Genomic DNA, 22,391 nt, shown 5'->3' on the forward strand with positions numbered 1-22,391 from the left:
GCCCGCTTTAAATCAATGATCTGCAGTGGCTTCTTGGGGGGGGTGGAGAAATAGCCGATAACTTATACCGGAATATCAGTATAAGTTATCAGCTATCGGCCTGAAAGGTCACAGATTATCGGTATTGTCCCTAAAAAAAAACGATATCGGTCGATCCCTATTATCTACATTATATATAAAAGGTTTTTTGTTAACAAAAGGTGCACTTTAATTGCAAGTCAGAAATTGCATGAGAGAGAATAGAAGAACTTTTATAATGATTTCATGTGTTGCCTTGTGTTTGCCAACATACCATGGAAGGGGTGGGTGATGAGTGTAGCAGCTGAACGGGCAACCATCTCCTGAGTCGTCTAAAAAAACAAAAAAACAGGTCAAGGACCAGTCATGTGAAGAACCAGGGAGATTCTAGAACTGAACCAGCATTTATGAGAATAACTGTGCACTTACCTCTTTGATAACAAAATCAAGGGAGGGGTTTTCTTTTTGTCTACATGTGGTCTCCTGGAAGGCAAATAAAGAAATGAACATCTATGACCCCCAAAAGCTCTCACATGTAAAAAGCATGTAGCATGCTGAAGCATCTGGAATCTACTGACAAGCTTGATAGATTAGTATTTCTACATTACAGCTCTGAGCACCAGTCTCTCATTTCAAACTACATATTAAATTAAAAGGGGTACTCCGGTGGAAAACTATTATTATCATCATTTTTTTTTAAGTCAACTGGTGCCAGAAAGTTAAAACAGATTTGTAAATTACTTCTATTAAGAATGCTAATCCTTCCAGTACTTATTAGCGGCTGTATACTACAGAGGAATTTTTTATTCTTTTTGGATTTCTTTTCTTTCTGTCCACAGTGCTCTCTGCTGACACCTCTGTCCATGTCAGGAGAAAATTCCCATAGCAAACATATGCTGCTCTGGACAGTTCCTAAAATGGTGTCAGCAGAGAGCACTGTGGACATACAGAAAAGAAATCCAAAAAGAAAAGAATTTCCTCTGTAGTATACAGTAGCTAATAAGAACTGGAAGGATTAACATTTATTAATAGAAGTAATTTACAAATCTGTTTAACTTTTTGGCATCAGTTGATGAAAAAAAAAAATTCCACCGGAGTACCCCCCTTTAAGTAACTTTATCATTGTAAACAAAAAAAAAACAAAAACTAAATAATAAAAAACATCTTTCACAATGCCTTAACATTGCAGTTTCTCAATTAAGCTGTAAGTGGTGTATTTGTATACTTGGAATCCAAGGACCCCTAAATGAGTCCCCTACACATCCAACTCCTGGCAGCAACCAGCACCAAGACCTTGTGTGCAGGGCCCTGAAAAGCCTGGTGTGGCAGCGGGCCTGTCTGCAGTGTATGGACGAGGAGTAGAACCCTGGTTGGAAAATACTACAATACACAGTAGAGCCCTGTTTTTTTTTTTTTAAATCCCATCCCTGGGAGATTTCTGACCATTACTCTGGCATCCTGTGTCCAAGCACGCCCACTCCCGCAAACATTCTGTCACACCTTTAGATATAGCCTTCTTGTGCCATTTCAGGCAGGAGTGCACATAATGTTGCAAGATCCACTGTATATTCCCTGACTGTCCACTCCAGTCCATTCAAGACTAAAGACCACCCACTCCACCACGTTTTATAATCACATCTGATGCATCTAATACAAAGTGCAGACTATAATCAATAGACTATTAATTGCATAGACATAAAGAGGCACTTTTAATAGCTGCAATAGCCATGAACAGGGATGCACCTCTATTAACAGAGAATTCTCTAATAATGTATTAGACAATGCTTTGTTACTATGTAAATAGAAAGTCCCTTTCATTTTACCCAGACTCCAGGGAAAAGCCAATAAATGACTTACCTCCATCTGGTTCTGGTTTTGATAGCACTAAAAGAGAGGAAAAAGAAATTGAATTAACAAAAGTAAAGGACCATAACAATGTTTATCATAGGAACTAGATACTGTCATGTTCATGGGCCAAACTACTTAGTCTTTTAGTAAATTGTACCCCTCACTAGCAGGTGAATGCCCTGATCCATGACTACACATGGTCAGCCGCCATATAGAACTATAGAAAATACCAAAAACTAAACAAATTCTAAACTAATAAGTACTTATCGGAATATAACACGTACTTTTAAAACTTAAATTTAAGGCAAAAGGCCTGCCTGCGTGTTATACGCCGATAAGTCTTCTGGTCCCTGATTTAAAGCGGCCGCAGCAGCGGCTGCTTGTTAAGTATTAACAGCACGGCCGGGGCCACTTTAAATCAGTGACCAGCGGTGTCTCCTCCCCGCACTGTCACTTGTCTTCTCCCGCACTATCCACAGGTACTGGTGTGGTGGATAGTGCGGGAGACGCTGAGCCCTACCTTGTCCGGATCTGCCCTACCTTTTAATCAGTGCACTATCCACCACTCCAGTTCCTGTGGATAGTGCGGGAGAAAACAAGCGAGTTTCACTTTTCATTCCCCCTTTTCCCTACCTCCCCCCTCCCTCATCATTCCCCTTTCCCTGCTTTTCATAGATTTGTTTATTTTCCTTACCTGTCTGCGCTTCGGCAGGTCAGGTCAGGCGGGGGGCGGGGGGGGGGGGGGGGGGGGGGGTCTTGCAGGCTGCGGTCAGTGAAGCTGATGAGTGACTTCCTCTGCTGGCTTCTCTGCGCGCAATCACGGATCTCCCTTTTCATTTCCTGAAGTCGCCGCCGTAAAGCGAGATCCGTGATGGCGCGCAGAGAAGCCGGCAAGTCACTCATCAGCTTCAATGACTGCAGCCCGCAAGACCCCCCCGCCTGACCTGACCTGCCGAAGTGCAGACAGGTAAGGAAAGGGGAAGAGTGGTCTTCAACCTGCGGACCTCCAGATGTTGCAACACTACAACTCCCAGCATGCAACGGTAAATGATTTGGGGGGGGGGGGGGGTAGAATGATGGGGGGGATGAGACGGGGAAATGATGAGGGGGTGATGAGACAGGGTGTGGGGGGGAATGATGGGGGAAATGATGAAACAGGGTGGGGGGCATGATGAGACAGGGTGGGGGATGATGAGGGGGGAATGATGGGGGACATGATGAGACAGGGTGGGGGGGGATGATGAGACAGGGGGAAATGATGGTGGGGGGAGGCATTAAATGCTTAATGTCTGTATGGCTAGTGGTGGTCTATGACAGGGGGAAATGATGAGACATGGGGGGGATGATGAGACATGGGGGGGATGATGAGAGGGGTAAATGTGGCACAGGGACTGATCAAAGGGAAGGAATGATGTGGCACTGGAGGGGACGGGACCAAATTGAGGTGCAGAAGAAAACGAAGTTGGGGGGATGATGTGGCATTTAGTCCAAGTCATTTATTTTACATTTTATTTTTTTTACTTAAATTTCCCTGTTAAAATGGGGTGCGTGTTATACGCCGATAAATACGGTAATAAAGTCCATATATTATTCAAGTAAAACGAACAAAGAACAAGTAAAAATATCCCCAAACTGTATCTGGTGCTAAATATATTAAAGCGGTATTCTTGCTGCACAGTGGGACCACACATCACAGGAGCCAGCTGAGAGCAGGAGTTGTAGGGGATCAGGGCAGGAGAGTATGGCTTTTTCTTTATTTTTTGTAGAACTCTGAGCAAAATGGTCATCAAAATGAGCCCAATGGAGTCCCATTTCCAACACCCTCTCCAATCAACTGACTGAAGTGATCGCAAACCCTGGTACACCAATGTTTGTAGTGGCTGTGCCTGGTACTTCTTGCAGCTCCGTTCCATTCAAGCGAACAGGACTGTGCTTCTATAGCAGGCAAGGCTAAATATTCAGTGGCTCAATGCAGCATACATATATAAAGCGAGTTTCGGGGCCAAATAATAAGTGCCATTGTTACTTATATAGTCACCTGCAAAACTTTGCTGTGTACCACAGTGCCCACTGCACCAGCGCACAGTCGGGGAGTCAAGCCCTTGAAGAGTCCTGTCTTGCCATCAATACTAATGATGTGTTTAGCTGCAAATACATAAATGACTAAATTACTGACCATAACCTGGTGAAGATTAATTTATTATTGTTTTTTTTTTTTCAAGCATGCTCTTAAAAGTTTTTTTGGGGTAAATATAACAGTCTCTCCATGCCTTAAAACTATAAAAAAAAAAAATCCTAGTTGCTACTGCTGTCCGATCTTCTGGTCATCACTGCACTCCTGTTCTGCAAGCTTCAAATATGGGAAAAGTAATTAAAACCCATATAAAAGGGGCATATACACATTCTGGATGAGCAGTGGTAGAAGCATGCAGCATCTCAGTACTTTGTGTGTAGTTGCCACAAATCCTATGCAATTGCTGTGGATCTCTGGCAAGTACAAACAAAAAGCACAGGGTTACCTCATGTCACAGGACCACCACAATGTATATAGGCATTCTAACAACTTAGCTAGCTGAGTGTATATCATTCAGTGATCCTGGCTGCACTGTGTTATGGCATATTCACACATTGCAGTAAAAAAAAAAAAAAGAAAATCTGCTTTTTTTTTTTTTAAAAGCAGTTTTGCTAAAAATGCAGCAAAAATAAATAAATAAGACATTACCCCAATGTAAGGTGTATTATGGAGAAGAAAGAAAGGGGTCTTTATGAGCGCTGCGGTCTGGTTACACAAGAGTATTTGGCCACCACAGTTGCATAGGACTTAGCAATTTAATTTAGAGGTAAATTAAACATGTTTGTGTGCTCATCTTTCTCATGTCCAACAGTAGAATAATGTCTGATGTCCTGACTAGAGATGAGCGAACTTACAGTAAATTTGATTCGTCACGAACTTCTCGGCTCGGCAGTTGAAGCCTTTTCCTGCATAAATTATTTCAGCTTTCAGGTGCTCCCGTGGGCTGGAAAAGGTGGATACAGTCCTAGGAAAGGGTCTCCTAGGACTGTATCCACCTTTTCCAGCCCACGGGAGCACCTGAAAGCTGAACTAATTTATGCTGGATAAGACCAACTACCGAGCTGAGAAGTTCGTGACGAATCGAATTTACTGTAAGTTCGCAAGAAGCGTGCACCTTTTACACTTCTAAATGATTTTTTATATTTTCCATTTTGCTATCTATATAATTAAACACTGAAATCTTGCAGCTTTCAGTCTGGCCACTAGGCCTAACATCAAGCCAAGTCTTCTTGTCCTATACAGATGACTTCCAGCAGTCTTCCATATCACAGACAGGATTACAGTTAATAAGGCCACCAGTAATGGATAAGGCATTTACAATAGATTATGTCGACAGCTCAGCCTCCCCTTTCCTGTGAAATGACCTGCGAAAAGGTAAGTGAGAACACCTAGTTACCTTTCCTATTTATGTCCTGTATATTGTTGCCTACGTCTCTCTAAATGGTGTTAAGAACTGTTCAGGCAAAATGGCTGCCTCCTGAATAAGGTTTAAAAAAAATAAAATAACATGTACATATAAATAAAAAAAATTATAATAAGGAAATAGTGGAAATGTAGTGGGAAGAAAGGGAAAAAAAAATATCCCCTATCCTATGGGTAGAGGATAATTTTTAATCACTACAAGCTCCTTTAAAAACTGTTTGTCAACCTTACTCTTTTCTGTAATGCTTAATTTTTATGAAAGTTTGTGTAGTTATCATTGGACACCTACCATATGCAAAAAATCCAGGCAGCTGGTACACCTGACGTCCAAAAAGGTTTCTTCCTAATGTAGGTGGCATTGGTTCATGTCCAACCTAAAATACAAAAGCATCCATGACATCTTCCATTAAATATGTCTTAGTACATGAACACATTATTATAGCTACTCAAAAAGCTCAGTACATATATGGTAGTGGGAATAAAGTGTAAGTTTGCACTGTACAGGGACTTACAGTGGGGATCAAAAGTTTGGGCACTCCAAGTAAACATTTTTATTAATGTGCATAAAGAAGCCAAGGAAAGATGGAAAAATCTTCAAAAGGCATCAAATTACAGATTAGACATTCTTATAATATGTCAACAAAAGTTAGATTTTATTTCCATCATTTACAATTTTTCAAAATAACAGAAAACAAAAAAATGGCATCTGCAAAAAGTTTGGGCACCCTGCAGAATTTATAGCATGCACTGCCCCCTTTGCAAAGCTGAACCCTGCCAGTGTCATTGATTGTTCTCAGTCATCATCTGGGAAGACCAGGTGATGTCAATCTCAAAGGTTTTAAATGCCCAGACTCATCTGACCTTGCCCCAACAATCAGCACCATGGGTTCTTCTAAGCAGTTGTCTAGAAATCTGAAACTGAAAATAGTTGACGCTCACAAAGCTGGAGAAGGCTATAAGAAGATAGCAAAACATTTTCAGATGTCAATATCCTCTGTTCGGAATGTAATTAAGAAATGGCAGTCAGCAAAGTTAAAGCAAGATCAGGAAGACCAAGAAAAATGTCAGACAGAACAGCTCACAGGATTGTGAGAAAAACAAATTAAAAACCCGTGATTGACTGCACAATCCCTCCTGAAAGATCTGGCAGACACTGGAGTTGTGGTACACTATTCCCCCATAAAGAGATACTTGTACAAATATGGTCTTCATGGAAGAATCATCAGAAGAAAACCTCTTCTACGTCCTCACCACAAAAAGCAGCGTTTGAACTTTGCATCAGGCTTGTCAATATGTTCATTTGCATTTTGTAAACTAGTTCTGTCGACCGATGAGGTTAAAATTGAACTTTTTGGCCGGAATGAGCAAAGGTACGTTTGGAGAAGAAAGGGAACAGAATTTAATTAAAAGAACCTCTGTCCAACTGTTAAGCATGGGTGTGGATCAATCATGCGTTGGGGTTGTATTGCAGCCAGTGGCACAGGGAACATCTCACGAGTAGAAGGAAAAATTGATTCAATAAAATGTCAGAAAATTTTGGATGCTAACTTCATGCCATCTGTGAAAAAGCTGAAGTTAAAGAGAGGATGGCTTCTACAAATGGATAATGATCCTAAAGACACCTCGAAATCCATGGGGGATTACATCAAGAGGCGTAAACTGAAGGTCTTGCCATGGCCTTCACAATCTCCTGACCTCAACATAATTGAAAATCTATGGATAGACCTTAAAAGAGCAGTGCATGACAGACAACCCGGAAATCTCAAAGAACTGGAAGACTTTTGTAAGGAAGAATGGGCAAAGATACCTCAAACAAGAATTGAAAGACTCTTGGCTGGCTACAAAAAGCGTTTATACACTGTGATACTTGCCAAAGGGGGCAGTACAAGATATTAACTCTGCAGGGTGAACAAACTTTTTCAGGCGCCATTTTTTTTGTTTACTGTTATTTTGAAAGTGTAAATGATGGAAATAAAATCTAAGTTTTGTTGACATATTATAAGAATGTCTAATCTGTAATTTGATGCCTTTTGGAGATTTTTCAATCTTAAATTGGCTTCTTTATGCACATTCATACAAATTTTTACCTGGGGTGCCCAAACTCTTGATCCCAACTGTATAACCACTGGAAGACTTAAGTTAAAGGACATCTGTAGTGTAAAATAACTTATCCCCTATTCGAAGGATAGGGGATAAGTTATTGATCGAGGTGGGTCCAGGCCCCGACCTTCTGCTGGACGGGAGCTTTTCGTCCCCACATGATGCGGTGGCTGAAAGGCCCCCTCCATATATCGCTAAGGGATACATTAGAGGGGAGTGTTGGCCGCCGCGTCATGCTGGGGACGGATACACTCCCTTCCAGCAGAATGTCGTGGATAGGGGATAAGTTATTTTACACTACAGATGTCCTTTAATGTCACTTTCTAGCTAACTCTTTTAGGATATCACTCGGATGCTTCAGTCTAAAAAGGTCTGACAGACAAAGCATGTCAGAATCTCCCTTTAGGGTATGTTCACACATACAGGATCCTGTGCAGATTTGATGCGCAGGATTTTTTGCTGCAGATTTCAATGTAAACTAAATGACTGAGAACAACTTCTATTCTTCAGTCACAAATCCTGCGCATCAAATCTGCGCAGGATCCTGTACGTGTGACCGTACCTTTAAACTTCTGAGGCATGGTGCTCCTTACTTTCAGAACCAACGGGATCTGACATACTCTGTACAGGAATCCCTGCAAAGGCAGATATAATTGACGGGTATGAAAACCAAGCGTGTTATATTTAGTGATGCTCTGGGACTCACCAACAGGCCACACCACAACCTCTTCGGGTAACCCATTCATTGAAAGAAGCTCAGTGAAGTGTTATGATACACAAGAACGCAAAAACAAGTTAGTTATAGGATTCTGCAACTTAGAATGTATATGGCATACGAGGAGTTAAAAGAGTGAGGACACATTCTCTGACTTACAACCACAAACACATAATACATATAGAAAGGACAGAATGCGACATGCTACAAAGAAGAACTGGAGAATCATCCAAGAGCAACTCCAAAAAGCTCAACAGAGGTACGGAGCTATCCTTTATTATGTAGTATATGGCATTATAATAGGGGTTTGGGGTAACAGACCGGCAACCAAGGTGAGGGGCCAAACTGGTTTGTTCTATATTGTGGGCAAGTCAGTTTGCAAGGCCATTGTATTCTATAGCCTGTGGGTAACAATTCACTCATCTATAATCCTTGTGGCGTCGTCTATAGGGCAGTGGTCTTCAACCTGCGGACCTCCAGATGTTGAAAAACTACAACTCCCAGCATGCCCGGACAGCCAATGGCTGTCCGGGCATGCTGGGAGTTGTAGTTCTGCAACACCTGGAGGTCCGCAGGTTGAAGACCCCTACTATAGGGCAATCTTTAGAATAGTACTGACTAGTTTCCTGGGGAACTGAACCTCTGTCCTGACAGTCGATAAAATGATGTCACTTTGAGCTATTTAAAGGGGTATTCCAGGAAAAAAAAAATGTTTTATATCAACTGGCTCCAGAAAGTTAAACAGATTTGTAAATTAATTCTATTAAAAAAAAAAATCTTAATCCTTTCAATAATTATCAGCTGCTGAAGTTGAGTTGTTGTTTTCTGTCTGGCAACAGTGCTCTCTGCTGACATCTCTGCTTGTCTCGGGAATTGCACAAAGTAGAAGAGGTTTGCTATGGGGATTTGCTTCTAAACTGGGTGGTTCCCGAGACACGTGACAGAGAGCACTTAGACAAAAAAGAACAACTCAACTTCAGCAGCTCATAAGTACTGAAAGGATTAAGATTTTTTTTATAGAAGTAACTGACACATCTGTTTAACTTTCTGGAGCCAGTTGAATAACCCCTTTTAATACCAACTTAACACCCAGCTGCTCTAAAGTTATGGCGGTAACTGGCAGGTCTTGGGGAGAATGTGACTGTAAGAAATGTAAATGGAAGCACATGCCGGATAAAACTGCTTTGTAATGATAAATTCACTCTGAACAGATTTGCTGCAGATCTTTCCTGTGGATTTTCAGCAAAATACTGGAGCAAATAACAGCAAGGTCATCCAATCTCATCCGCATACCGCAGGCATTTCTAGTTCAGAAAGACTCCTGGTGCAAATATCCATCACATATTTGGGCAGATTTATTAAAACCCGAGCAGAGGACAAGTTGACCTGTGGCTCATAGCAACCAATCTTTCATTTTGCATCTTTCATGTTTCACAGGCTTCTTTAACCCCTTAATGACGCAGGGTATTTTCCATTTTTGCATCTTCATTTTTTCCTCATCACCTTCTAAAAATCATAACGCTTTCAATTCTTTTGTTTTGATTGGACTTTTTGATCGCTTTTTATGAACTTTTTTATGGTATAAAAAGTGACAAAAAATACGCTATTTTGGACCTTGGAATTTTTTTTACGTGTACGCCATAGACTGTGCGGTTTAATTAACTATATATTTTTAATAGTTCTGACATTTACACACGCGGCGATACTACATGTTTATTTTTATTTACACTTTTTTTTTTAATTGGGAAAAGGGGGGTGATTCTGACTTTTATTATGGAAAGGGTTAAATGATTTTGATTAACACTTATTTTTTGCCTCCCATAGGGGGCTATAACACTGCACACACTGATCTTCTACACTGACTACTGCCAGGCAATAGCATGGCATTGATCATTGTTATCGCCGCTCAACTGCTCCTGTCTGGATCTCAGGCACGGAGTAGTCATTCGGCAATCGGACAGTGAGGAGACAGGTAGGGACCCTCCTGCTGTCCTGCAAGCTGTTTGGGACACCGTGATTTAATCGCGGCAGTCCCGAACAGCTCCACTGAGTTAACCGGCAAAGTTTACTTTCACTTTAGACGCGGCGATCAATTTTGATTGCCGCGTCTGAAGGGTTAATACCAGGCATAACCGCGATCGGTGATGTCCGGTATTAGCCGGGGGTCCCGGCTGTTGATGGCCGCCGGGACCGACGCGATATGACGCAGGGTCAGCGCGGAAGCCCGCTCATGACTGATACATACGTCCTGTAGCGGAAAGGGGTTAAAAATTAAAGCGTACCCGTCAGATCCAACAAAAATACTTTTTTTAAAAAAAATATATCACTCAGTACCTAATCCTGACCATGCACATCTAATTTTTATGTGTCTAGCACCTTTATTTTTTTTATTACACTTTTAATTTAGCTCACTAGTCTGAATTCCTCTCAAAGGGAGGGGGCGTGGCCTCACTGTGCAGGTCTCCGCCCCCTCCCTCAGTATGCTGTCTGCTCACATCTCCCCTAGCATTAGCAAAACCACAACTCCCAGCTTGTCCTCATTGACAGTAGCGGGACACAAGCTGACAGTGGGAGGAATCTACCTCCAAATGTGAGCCCTGCACTCACAGCTGTCAATCAAGTAAGTGTGTCCATGACGCATGGACACAGCAGGACTAGTATGTGTCCAAGCAGGATTACTTTGCCGATAATCCGATAATGCCCCCCCACGCACAGATATCGGTATAAATTATCGGCTATCGGCCTGAAAGGTCAAAGATTATCAATATCGGTCGATCCCTAATAAGTAGCATGCTATTTTATTTTTTTATTTTTTCTTCATGGAAGAGCTGTACAACAGCATCTTGAGGTGCTGAACATCCACAGCAAAATAGGAGGGGCAATCTTGGATTTTTGTACTGGACATTCAGGTTTCTTCTTTAAAAGGGAAACTGACAGCAGGGTCAGCCGCACTAACCTGAATATACAAGTAGACAAAAACAGGGTCACCCGCACTCACGCTTCTTAATGGGTGAAAAACAGAGCAGCTGATTAGGACATATTTATCTTGTTGCCAATACCATATTTTCTCCTTAACTGCATTGGAGGCAACAGCTGCTGTATGTGCAATGCTAATGCCAAGATGTATGTTTCCAGAATGGCTGAACTGATTTTTACCTGGTAATAAGAGTTAGAAACAGGGTCACCAGCACTATCTATTTATATATTCAGGTTACTGTGGGCAACCCTGCTGTCTGTCTGTTGTCATTATTTGTGGGGGGAGACATTTTTTAGGGACCACTAGGGGTCCCCATACCAACCAGAATATAATCCTGTCCAGCTGTAACAATCTTTGTCCCAGCAGAAGCACAGGCTGGGACAAAGTCTAATAAGTGAGGACTAGCACTCCTCTGTGCTCACTCCTGCCTTGTCTATTAGACTCATGTCTGAAAACAGAGAGGAAGAGGTTACAGAACAGTCTGAGACACAGCACAGCACACTCTGGGAGGAAGTAAATGGATAGTGAGTGAGGGCGGGCTCAGTGCTTGCATGGGACATGCACCTTCCTGAGCAACAGATGTCAGAATGAGTAAGCAGCAGAAATAAGGGATTTGTGAGCCAAACACAGAAGCTAAATACATCTGCATCTGCATGACCTAGCGAGTAACACAACTTTTCCTCTGCACAGGTTTTAGTAACTCTCCCCTAATATTTTATTTTCTGTAGTGAAATAAAAACCCTTCTGAAATTCATTTAAATGGGCACTGTCATTAAATGCTAAATTCAATATGTTCTTCCTTAACTTATTATAAAAATATTTCTAATATACTTTAATGAAAAATTTTCAATATATATCTCTATCTCAAGGAGGTCTCCCTCCCAGTGCTGGTCACATTCAGGGTCTCCAGCAGACCTGAATTTGGTCTCATGCCGGCAGGGCATGAGACCAAAGTCGGAAAGTGTGGGCGGGACCTCCGCTATACACTGCATTTTCTCTCTGTTCTGTCAATCATGCAGGGCAGAGTGAACGCTGTGTGCAGCCAATCGCTGCAGGTCTGCTCTAATCCCCCTCCTCTCTGCGATACACATTCAACGAGGAGGGGAAGGAGAACAGCCAGCGGCGATTGGCTGTCTATTCTATGCTGCGCTCCTAGTTCGAGCACAGCATGGAAGAGTGAGGGTGGATGTTCACCCCGCCACGGCCTCAGCTGACCTCATGCCTGCTGGGGATAGCCCCCTCCCACCAGTGAATGCTCAACGCAGTGAGCTGAAGAAAGGGACCAAAGAAAGAACCAAAAATTGGATTTAAAAAAAAAAAAGAAAAGGAAAAACAAAGGCTGAGGGAGGGTTATCAGGGTGGGGGAGTGTACAGGCCCAAAGCAGGCACAAAGATGTGTCATTTTAGCACAGATTATAGTGCGATATCTGCAGTTTTCATATTGATGACTAAATGAAAATTCAATGTCTATCTTCACAGAAGTATCCAGTCTATCCAACAGTCTAACATGAACAAGCTCTTGCTTTTCATCTTCATGTACACGTTTTATCTCCAGTATCAGACACTCTGCAGTGACACTGGCACTGCTATTCGTCAGAAACGTGGTGTGCTGGATCTAGTGGTGACCCTGTGGTGTTACAGAAACAGGCTTAAAGTTCCCCTGCTGGGCATCAATCTGTATGGTTGTTACTGTGGTACAGGAGGGACCGGAGGAGCAGTCGATAATGTGGACAGATGCTGTCTCCTACATGACTGCTGTTATCGCTATTCCAGGATCGACCTGCAGTGTCACAGTAAGATAAAGTGGCAATTCTATCAGTTTTCATGTGGCCCGGCACAGACACAATGCCATTCATCAACATTGTGTGGCAGGATGGCATGTGAGTGTGACAAGCTATTTGCAGAGTGTCTGACCAAGGCCAAGCCTAAGAAGAAACATTTCTTCTATAACAGGAAGGACATGTGTGTAGGCCCCCATGACGCTTGCCCACAACTTCACCCAAATATAACATCTGTATTACAGTGGACACAAAACCAGACCACCTCAGAGCTTGGCAATGGAAACTGGCTCGATAAACCCAAGAGCAGGAAAAAGAGATGGAGAAGAAGAAATATGGTGGCGATGGATAAAAAGAGAAAAACCATTCAGAAGTCTCCATTGTGGATATAAACGCTGGAGGAGCCTGTGCCTTTACTTAATATTGTGCATAAAGCTTTAGATATCAATGAGCAGGAATCAAACTCAACAACTTGTTACTTTTTTTTTTTTGTGTGACACTTGAAAGATGCCTTCACCCAATTATGAAATGACATATATATGTGTGGAGGTGGGGGCTAAAAATGTAAAGTCATTTAGTCTGCTCATAAACTTTGTTCCATATCCATCTATATATCTGCGTGAAGATGTATCTTCTATAGGGACACTACATTATCGCCCCCTACTGGTCCCAACTGGGAACAGTTTTCACTGGAGATTCCCACACAAGGCTGGCAATCTGGCACATTGGCCAACAGATCTATGTTTTCAGATTTTTCTCCATATATATGCACACTTGGCTTTACCAAATATGCTAAATGGGAGGCCACCATACACATTAGATGACCTACCAAAATCAGTGGGTTCTGGGTTCAGAACACAACTCATGTGTCTGGCCTGCTTGAGACAGATGTCAGCCAAGCCCTTGTTTAGCCAACAGCTAGTCCTCCCAACCCCCACACATCACAGTCCAATCTGTAGGCATCATGGCAGTCCATCATATAGAGCTAGAGGCGCTTAGCAGATTGGTATGTAAAGTTTTTGGGGAAAGGTTCTAGGAGAACTCTCTGTTCATTCTGGACTAAGCAGTAAAATGGGAGGTCCTAATCAGTGACTAACAACTCATTATAATCAGTAGGACCTCCCACTTGACTACTTTGTTCAGAACGAACAGTGATTTACATGAATAAATGACTTTTTCCCATAAAACTAAATATCAATGTTCTCAGCAATGAAATAACAATTGAGATACATCTTTTCTTAGAACCCTGCTTAAATGCTTTCTCCATAATTGCTCCTAGAAGAAAACAATAAGTGCTGCTATTATACTGTGCAGAGACCAACCCTGACCATTTATTCTTAGATTTTCAAAAGGAAAAAAAAAAAAAAAAAAAAAAAAAATGACCACTTTTTTTTTTTTTAAGGGGGAATAAGACATGTCAGGAATGTAAATATGTTTACGTGTGCCACTCTTGTCCATAGGCCATGTGTGGAACTGCAGTTCATCATCATTCACTTGAATCCGAGCATCTGTAGGGGGTGCTACTGAAAAGACCTCTGCCAAAAACTGACCCCACAAATTAGACAATGGTTGACTAAACTAGATAACGTTTTGGCAACAATCTAAGCCTTGGGCTGCGGAGACTTTAGCCATGACGGGTTGTGCAACCAACAATTGCTGTGTCGCACTGCAGAGATAACACTGCGTTGGGGATTAAGGTAACTGAGTGGGGTTGCACTACAACCCACATTTGGCTGCATCCAGACAGTGGCAAGAAAAATCTTTCTGAGGTGAATTTCTTACGACTATTGGGTCATGGCGATTTGTGGGTTGCAGCAAGATTTTTGATAGTAACCCTCACTGCTAAGATCGTTGTGTAGCCCTAGCTTAACCTCTTCAGGACACAGGGCGTATGGATACGCCCTGCATTCCGAGTCCTTATGGACCGAGGGCGTATCCATACGCTCGTGGGAAATCCGGTCGCCGCCGCTAGCCGGTTGGGGATCGGAGCCGGATGGCTGCTGAAATCATTCAGCAGGCACCCCGGCACATCGCCCAGGGGGGTCCTGAGACCCCCCCATGTCGGCGATCGGAGAAAATCGCATGTCAATTCAGACATGCGATTTTCTCCAATTCCGGGATGATCGGGTCTCTGGTGACCCGATCACCCGGAAAATAGGGCTTATCGGAGTTGTCAGCTCCGATCAGCCTAAGGGATAGGAGTGAGGCCGCAGAGCTGCGATCTCCTCCTATCCCCTGCCATTAGTCTGAACGGAGTTCTGACCAATGGCAGCGCAGGACAGGGGGTTGCCGTTCTGCTCGCCCCTGGATGTCGAGGGGATCTGGGAAGAAGATGGAGGCCATACCTGCAGGAGAAGATGCCTGCGGACCTGGGATCTTTGCTGGAGCCTGCTGGATCCTTGCTCAGGTAGGGAATGGACGGTGGGGGGGATTGAAAGTGAAAGTAAAACGATCTTTACTGTGGCAACCACTAGGAAGGCCAAACTGCATCTCCCAGCATGCCCAAAGGGCCAAAGGCTGTCTGGGCATGCTAGGAGTTGTAGTTTTGCAACATCTGGAGGGTCACAGTTTGGAGACCACTGTTACAGTGGTGCCCAAAACGGTAGCCCTCCAGATGTTGCCAAACTACTGGACATATTGTATTTGTGAATACAAATAACATTTATTGTGAATATCCATTTTCCTTACAAGTAGAGAGCTTCAAAGGTATAAAAATGCTAAATTTTCATGAAATTTTGGGATTTTTCACCAAAAAAGGATGCAATTAACGCAGAAAATTTACCACCAAAATAAAGTAGAATATGTCACGAAAAAACAAGAATCAGAATATTTGGTAAAAGCGTTTTTCGCGTTATCAATTCGTAAAGTGACGGTGGTCAGAATTGCGAAAAAGGGCTGCGTCCTTAAGGGGTTAATCTGGGCCCTGTCAGATACAATCATTTTTTGTATGTTGTTACTGATGAAAATTAAAGACCTTTTGTAATATGGTTGTTTAAAAAATACTAAATATTTAATAAAGAAAATGGCCATTGAAAATCCCACCACTAGGGGTCCCCCATTCCTACTGGGACATTAGCCAGTCCGGCAGCAGCATCAGGCTTGTCCATGAGTCATGGACAAGAGATAACTCATGGACAAGGCTGCAAGAGCAGACACACCAATCACCTCCCACCACCACGGAGTGACACCCCTCCTTCCCCTGAGCTAATGAAGAGTTATTTTTATAATGAATATAGGTGATAGGGGAATAATAGGTGATAGGGGAATAAAAAAATAGATGTACATGGTCAGGATTAGCTACTGAGTAACAATTTTTTTTGTGGGATCTGACAGGTACTCTTTAAAGAGGTTATCCACCATAAGGTGATTTTAGTACTTACCTGCCAGAACTAGGCATTTCCTGTTGGATTTTGTTCTCTAAACTACACATCCCACAGTTCCATGCTTGTAAGTATGAGATCACTTTCCTTCCTTCCACACATAAGCCAACCCACCCATTGAAACAGTGTTTTCTAACCAGGAGGCCTACAGCTGTTGCAAAATTGATGCAGAACAGGCTCCCTGACTAGTGATGTCAGGTCTCGATGCACTGCAACCTGGGAAATCCCAAGTCATTTTTGTATGCTGTTAAAAATATCGGGACGATAATCACAGAAGAATTGTGAGACAACCGTCATACACGGGTACAGACACTATATTATGAACTACACTAACTTTACAGTCCATGTAGCATAGTCAAATAAAAAAAAATCCTGGAATACCCCTTTAACTATGGGAACAGCAATACTGTCCACATTTATTTTGTAAGCAGAAAAAGTGATCAGGTTGGATCTAAACCCGTTAGATCCTCTATTCTTACAGACATGAGAAAAACAAAACCAAGCATAAGTTTTTAAAGAGGAATAAGGATCGATAGCTTCCATCAGAATGATTGTGTCATTTCCCTTGTCTACCAACTTTAAGGGGCCGCTATAAAACTGACAGAATCCTCAGAAAGATGAAGCTTGAGGATACGGAGCATCATATATTCAAAATCATAATCAGAAAGTAAATAATTTTTTTAACAATACATTTATTGCATCCTAAACTAAATTATGCCCTGTGCACTAGTCATAGCTTGTCATCAGGTTTGGACTGTTCCTTTAAGATTTTTGTCATCTGATAGAAGTGTATAGCATGGTATGGTATAATTACTATATACAGGTGCAGATACCTTTATGTTCTCCACCTATACAATCACATGACATGTCTGGATTACCATTATAAAAGGTTACATGGTGAGGAGGTGATCGCCTGCAGAGAAGTCACCTCTGCCCTGACTATTGGTCTCTGGACTTTCATACGAGATAATCATTAGCTATGTGATCTGTGACAGAAGCCACAAACCCTGCCTGATCGGCAGCAGTCTCCAGGGTGCAGGCCAGATTCACAAGCTTCATGCATTTACTGGCACTCACCCCAGCACCCAACCCCCATCCACAGCGCTCCTCTGCACAATCCACACCCTGCTCATGTACACCATATGCAATGGCCAAGATATCTGTATACAGCACCAGATAAGAGACACCTCAGAGCTGGTATAGCCTGTCCCTGGGCTGTGTTCACATTAGTTTTGGTGCATTTAATTTTTATCACAATGAATTGAATACTTAAAGGGGTACTCCGGCCTTGAGACATCTTATCCCCTATCCAAAGGATAGGGGATAGGATGTATCACTGCAGTGGTCCTGCCGCGGGGGGACCCCCGTAATCTTGTATTCGGCACCCACCTGTTTGAGCGACACGCCGCGGTGCCAGCTCACAAACAGCTGGGTGAGACCACGGGGCCGGAGTATCGTGATGTCACGACTCCGCCCCCGTGTGAAGTCACCCCCCGCTATGCAAGTCTATGGGAGGGGGTGTGACGGCGTTCACGCCCCCTCCAATAGACTTGCATAGCGGGGGCGGGGTGATGTCACACGGGGGTGGAGTTGTGACATCACTATACTCCGGCCCCGTGGTCTCACCCAGCTGTTTGTGAGCTGGCACCGCGGCGTGTCGCTCAAACAGGTGGGTGCCGAATACAAGATTGCAGGGGTCCCCAGCGGCGGAATCCCCACGGTGAGACATCTTATCCCCTATCCTTTGGATAGGGGATAAGATGTCTCAGGGCCAGAGTACCCCTTTAATACAATATTTTATCATTTGATGTTATAAGGACACAGCTAATTTTGGTGCTGAATTGGACAGAGTCCACACCTCTTCTATAACCCAATCAATTCCTCCTGCAAATTGCCTGGCATTGATTTCAATGGGGAACAGCCTGACAGGTGCAGCGCTGCTTTTTTTCTGCCGGCAATTAAAAAAAAAAAAAAAAAAAAAAGAGCAATGCAAAATTTTCAGATGCTGGAACAAAAGAAAACCACCACTTTTGGAGCTTCAGAGCTGATCCACATAGTGAAATGGAGATTTTGTAATAAGAGGTTAGTAGATTTCCTACAAAAATGGACTCGGCAGTTTTCCCAACAGAACGGAGTTAGGGTACAGATAAAGGGTTTGTTCCCACGGCGAAATTTGTGCAGAATGTTCCTCATGGACATTCTGCAGCAGCAGAGTTCCATTAAATTCAATAGGAATTTGCTGCACTGTGCAGACGGTGGAATTTCCATGCCAGATGTTTCTGCCACAGAAATCCCGATTCTGGCTTCCGCAAGAAGACAAGACATGTTTATTCTTTTCACAGATTTTGCTAATGCATTGCTGTCTATGAGACGGCACATTCCCAAGTGGTCCTAGCGCCCGCCAGATAGATATTTGGAACTCTGCACAAATTTCGCCATGTGAATCTGGCCAAACACAGATTTTTATTTAAGTACTTGCAAAGGGTTTTGCATCCAGACAGTATTTTTTGTCAGGTATTAATATACAATTTTTTTTTGCCCATATGTTAACTCATAAATCAATAGAGAAAAACAACCAAACAGCATCAAAACCTCAAATGGCACTTCTCAAAAAAAAAAAAAAAAAAATATACAAAAAAAAATAAAAAATTAAACAAGAACTCCTGTATTTGAAACCAACCTTTGTGGTGACTCCTAACTCCACAAATATACACTGCTCAAAAAAATAAAGGGAACACTAAGATAACACATCCTAGATCTGAATGAAAGAACTAAATCGGATTAAATACTTTCGTCTTTACATAGTTGAATGTGCTGACAACAAAATCACACAAAAATTATTAAGAGAAATCAAATTTATCAACCCATGGAGGTCTGGATATGGAGTCACACTCAAAATCAAAGTGGAAAACCACACTACAGGCTGATCCAACTTTGATGTAATGTCCATAAAACAAGTCAAAATGAGGCTCAGTTGTGTGTGTGGCCTCCACGTGACCGTATGACCTCCCTACAATGCCTGGGCATTCTCCTGATGAGGTGGCGGATGGTCTCCTGAGGGATATCCTCCCAGACCTGGACTAAAGCATCCACCAACTCCTGGTCAGTCTGAGGTGCAACGTGGCGTTGGTGGATGGAGGGAGACATGATGTCCCAGATGTGCTCAATCGGATTCAGGTCTGGAGAACGGGCGGGTCAGTCCATAGCATCAATGCCAACCGCACCAGCATAATGGCAGTCTGGCTACCTCTGGCAAGCACATGGAGGGCTGTGTGGCTCACCAAAAAGAAATGCCACCCCACACCATTACTGACCCACTGCCAAACCGGTCATGCTGGAGGATGTTGCAGGCAGCAGAAGGTTCTCCACAGAGTCTCCAGATTCTGTCACGTCTGTCACATGCTCAGTATGTACCTGCTTTCATCTGTGAAGAGCACAGGATGCCAGTGGCAAATTTGCCAAGGTGTTCTCTGGCCAATGCCAAACGTCCTGCACGGTGTTGGGCTGTAAGCACAACCCCCACCTGTGGACGTCGGGCCCTCATACCACCCACATGGAGTCTGTTTCTGACCGTTTGAGTGGACACATGCACATTTGTGGCCTGCTGGAGGTCATTTTGCAGGACTCTGGCAGAGGTAAAGGTCCTGCTGCTGAGTTGTTGCCCTCCTACAGCCTCCTCCACGTCTCCTGATGTACTGGCCTGTCTCCTGGTAGCGCCTCCAAGCTCTGGACACTATGCTGGCAGACACAGCAAACCTTCTTGCCACAGCTCGCATTGATGTGCCATCCTGGATGAGCTGCACTACCTGAGCCACTTGTGTGGGTTGTAGACTCCGTCTCATGCTACCACTAGAGTGAAAGCACCTCCAGCATTCAAAAGTGACCAAAACATCAGCCAGGAAGCATAGGAACTGAGAAGTGGTCTGTGGTCACCACCTGCAGAACCACTCCTTTATTGGGATGTCTTGTTAATTGCCTATAATGTCCACATGTTGTCTGTTCCATTTGCACAACAGCATGTGAAATTGATAGTCAGTGCATCTTCCTGAGTGGACAGTGTGATTTCACAGAAGTGTGACTAACTTGGAGTTACATTGTGTTTGAGTGTTACCTTTATTTTTTTGAGTAGTGTAGTCACCTTTTAACCCCTATCCCATTACATTTAAAGCAAATTTGTTTTATTGCTCCACTTCACAGCATTTTTTTTTTGCTGTGTTTTTGGCTTATGTGCACCAACTTTATCAAAACGGTGCACAGACACATCACCTCAGAACCTGCTGTAGAATATCACATTCTAAGGCAAGACAGAGGTGGTAGAACTTTGTGTGCACATTATTTTTTTGCCTTTTAAAAAAAGATGCAGTTAATAAATCTTGTCCACTGCATAGTCAAGAATGAAGCACTGCATTTCACAGTCACTTTTGCCAAAGTTGTCTATTGTAAAATTGCACAAAACTTTTGCACAAAAACTAACTTCCAATTTTGCTCCACATTTCAGCCAATAAAATATCAGGAAGGCAATGATTAAAGGGGTACTCCGGTGGAAGTTAACATCTTAAGGACGCAGGGCGTACCTGTACACCCTGTGCCCGGTGTTTAAAATGGGGTCACGCCGTGACCACCGTGTCATACCGGGTGGGTCCTGGCGTCTTATGATAGCCGGGACCCTGGGCTAATAGCGAGCAGCACCAATCGTTGTGCCACGCGCTATTAACGCTTCAGACGTGGCGATCAAAGTTCAGCTTCCCGCAATATCCCGGCTTACCATGGCGGCCCCACGATGCTGATTCATTGCTTCGCAGTGAGTTGCTGGACTATGCTTTCTTCCTTTACACATATGTAATGTTACACAAATGTAAACAGTTTTATAAAGCTCCATTGGGACTGCACCAATCCTGTCATTTACATGTAAAAAACTTATGGGGTACGAGAACAACAACTCTTCCAAGGATTCAGAACTGCCGGCCTGTCTAACCTTAGGGAATCAGTCTGTATTTCTACCCTGTACTTGCTGCGGTTTCGTCTTGCTAGAGGTTAGTCTCATTCTGTGCTTTCCAATGCAGAATCCATGTAACAGAAAATAATTCTGCACTGTAGTTCAGTCCACCAAACAGATCGATGTAATAGAAATCCAGTCCTAAAGGCCTATTAAAGGACATCTGCAGCGGTACAAACACTTATCACCTATCCTCAAGATAGGGGATAAGTGTTTGATCGCGGGGGGTCCGAACGCTGGGCCCCCGGCGATCTCCTGTACGGGGCTGCGGCTCTCTTGTGCAGGGGCGTGCCAGCCGCAGCATGACGTTGCGGCCGGCACGCCTCCTCCATACATCTCTCTGGGAGAGGCGGGGAGGCAGCATTCGTGCCTCCCCCCCATCCCCCATAGAACTGTATGGGGACGGGGAGGAGACGGGGCGTCACCGTCTACCTCTAGGTCAACGCTACGCACCTTAGCACTCACAATGAGCGCTTATGGCGGCGCCCCGTTAGGGAGATCGGGGGGGTCCCAGCGGTCGGACCCCCCCACGATCAAACACTTATCCCCTATGCTGTGGATAGGGGATAAGTGTAAAGCCGCTGCAGTTGTCCTTTAACACAGAGGAATTTCGGCAGGAAAATTCTGGACAGACATTCTGTGGGCTGCAGACTCCAGCAGTACAAGCTGGTGCTAGGATCGCTCGGAAATGCGTTGTCTCCATAGACAGCAATACATTCTTGAGTGGATTCCACTAAAATAAACATTTTCATTTTGTCAGCAAACTCCGGAATTTGAATTTCTGCACTGTAAATTCTGCTGTTTGCACGGTGTAGCAGAATCCCATTGAAAACCATTATAATAAAATGAGAGGCTGCTACAACAGTATTTTCAAACTGAAATTTTCAGCAGCTTCTACTCGAAAACCCACCAACGAGTCCTAAGCATTTTTCACTACAATAAGAAAAATTGAGCCAAAATTGGATTCAGAGGAGAGAAGCGAAGTAAAAAACACCGTGATTCAAGCGTATTCCTGAAAAATGGTGCAGGTGAAAGTCATTTTACTCCATTAACTCATGGGGAGGAAACTGTGTTCCTGCACCA

At 43.4% G+C, this 22,391-nt stretch overlaps 2 protein-coding genes across 4 annotated transcripts in view; one reads left to right on the top strand and one right to left on the bottom strand.

Moving 5' to 3' along the window:
* LOC130276754 (otoconin-90-like) overlaps nucleotides 1-13,502 on the top strand; it is a 30,228-nt gene extending 16,726 nt beyond the window's left edge. Inside the window, exons 1-2 of one of the 2 annotated variants that reach the window (XM_056526585.1) lie at nucleotides 8,089-8,436; nucleotides 12,634-13,502. In XM_056526585.1, coding sequence (XP_056382560.1) covers nucleotides 8,372-8,436; nucleotides 12,634-13,324 — 756 coding nt within the window. In that variant the 5' untranslated portion in view covers nucleotides 8,089-8,371 and the 3' untranslated portion in view covers nucleotides 13,325-13,502. Of the gene's footprint in view, nucleotides 1-8,088; nucleotides 8,437-12,633 lie in introns of those variants that run through there. The other variant, XM_056526586.1, reaches the window with a different exon arrangement.
* MTCH2 (mitochondrial carrier 2) overlaps nucleotides 1-22,391 on the bottom strand; it is a 31,758-nt gene that overhangs the window by 6,222 nt on the left and 3,145 nt on the right. For both annotated transcript variants that reach the window (XM_056526583.1, XM_056526584.1), the window contains exons 2-6: nucleotides 5,652-5,736; nucleotides 3,905-4,011; nucleotides 1,876-1,902; nucleotides 448-501; nucleotides 293-350 (exon numbers count right to left, since the gene is read on the bottom strand). In XM_056526583.1, the coding sequence (XP_056382558.1) occupies nucleotides 293-350; nucleotides 448-501; nucleotides 1,876-1,902; nucleotides 3,905-4,011; nucleotides 5,652-5,736 (331 nt within the window). The remainder of the gene's footprint in view (nucleotides 1-292; nucleotides 351-447; nucleotides 502-1,875; nucleotides 1,903-3,904; nucleotides 4,012-5,651; nucleotides 5,737-22,391) is intronic.

This window comes from Hyla sarda, chromosome 6 (genome assembly GCF_029499605.1).
Source record: "Hyla sarda isolate aHylSar1 chromosome 6, aHylSar1.hap1, whole genome shotgun sequence".
Taxonomy (NCBI): Eukaryota; Metazoa; Chordata; class Amphibia; order Anura; family Hylidae; genus Hyla; species Hyla sarda.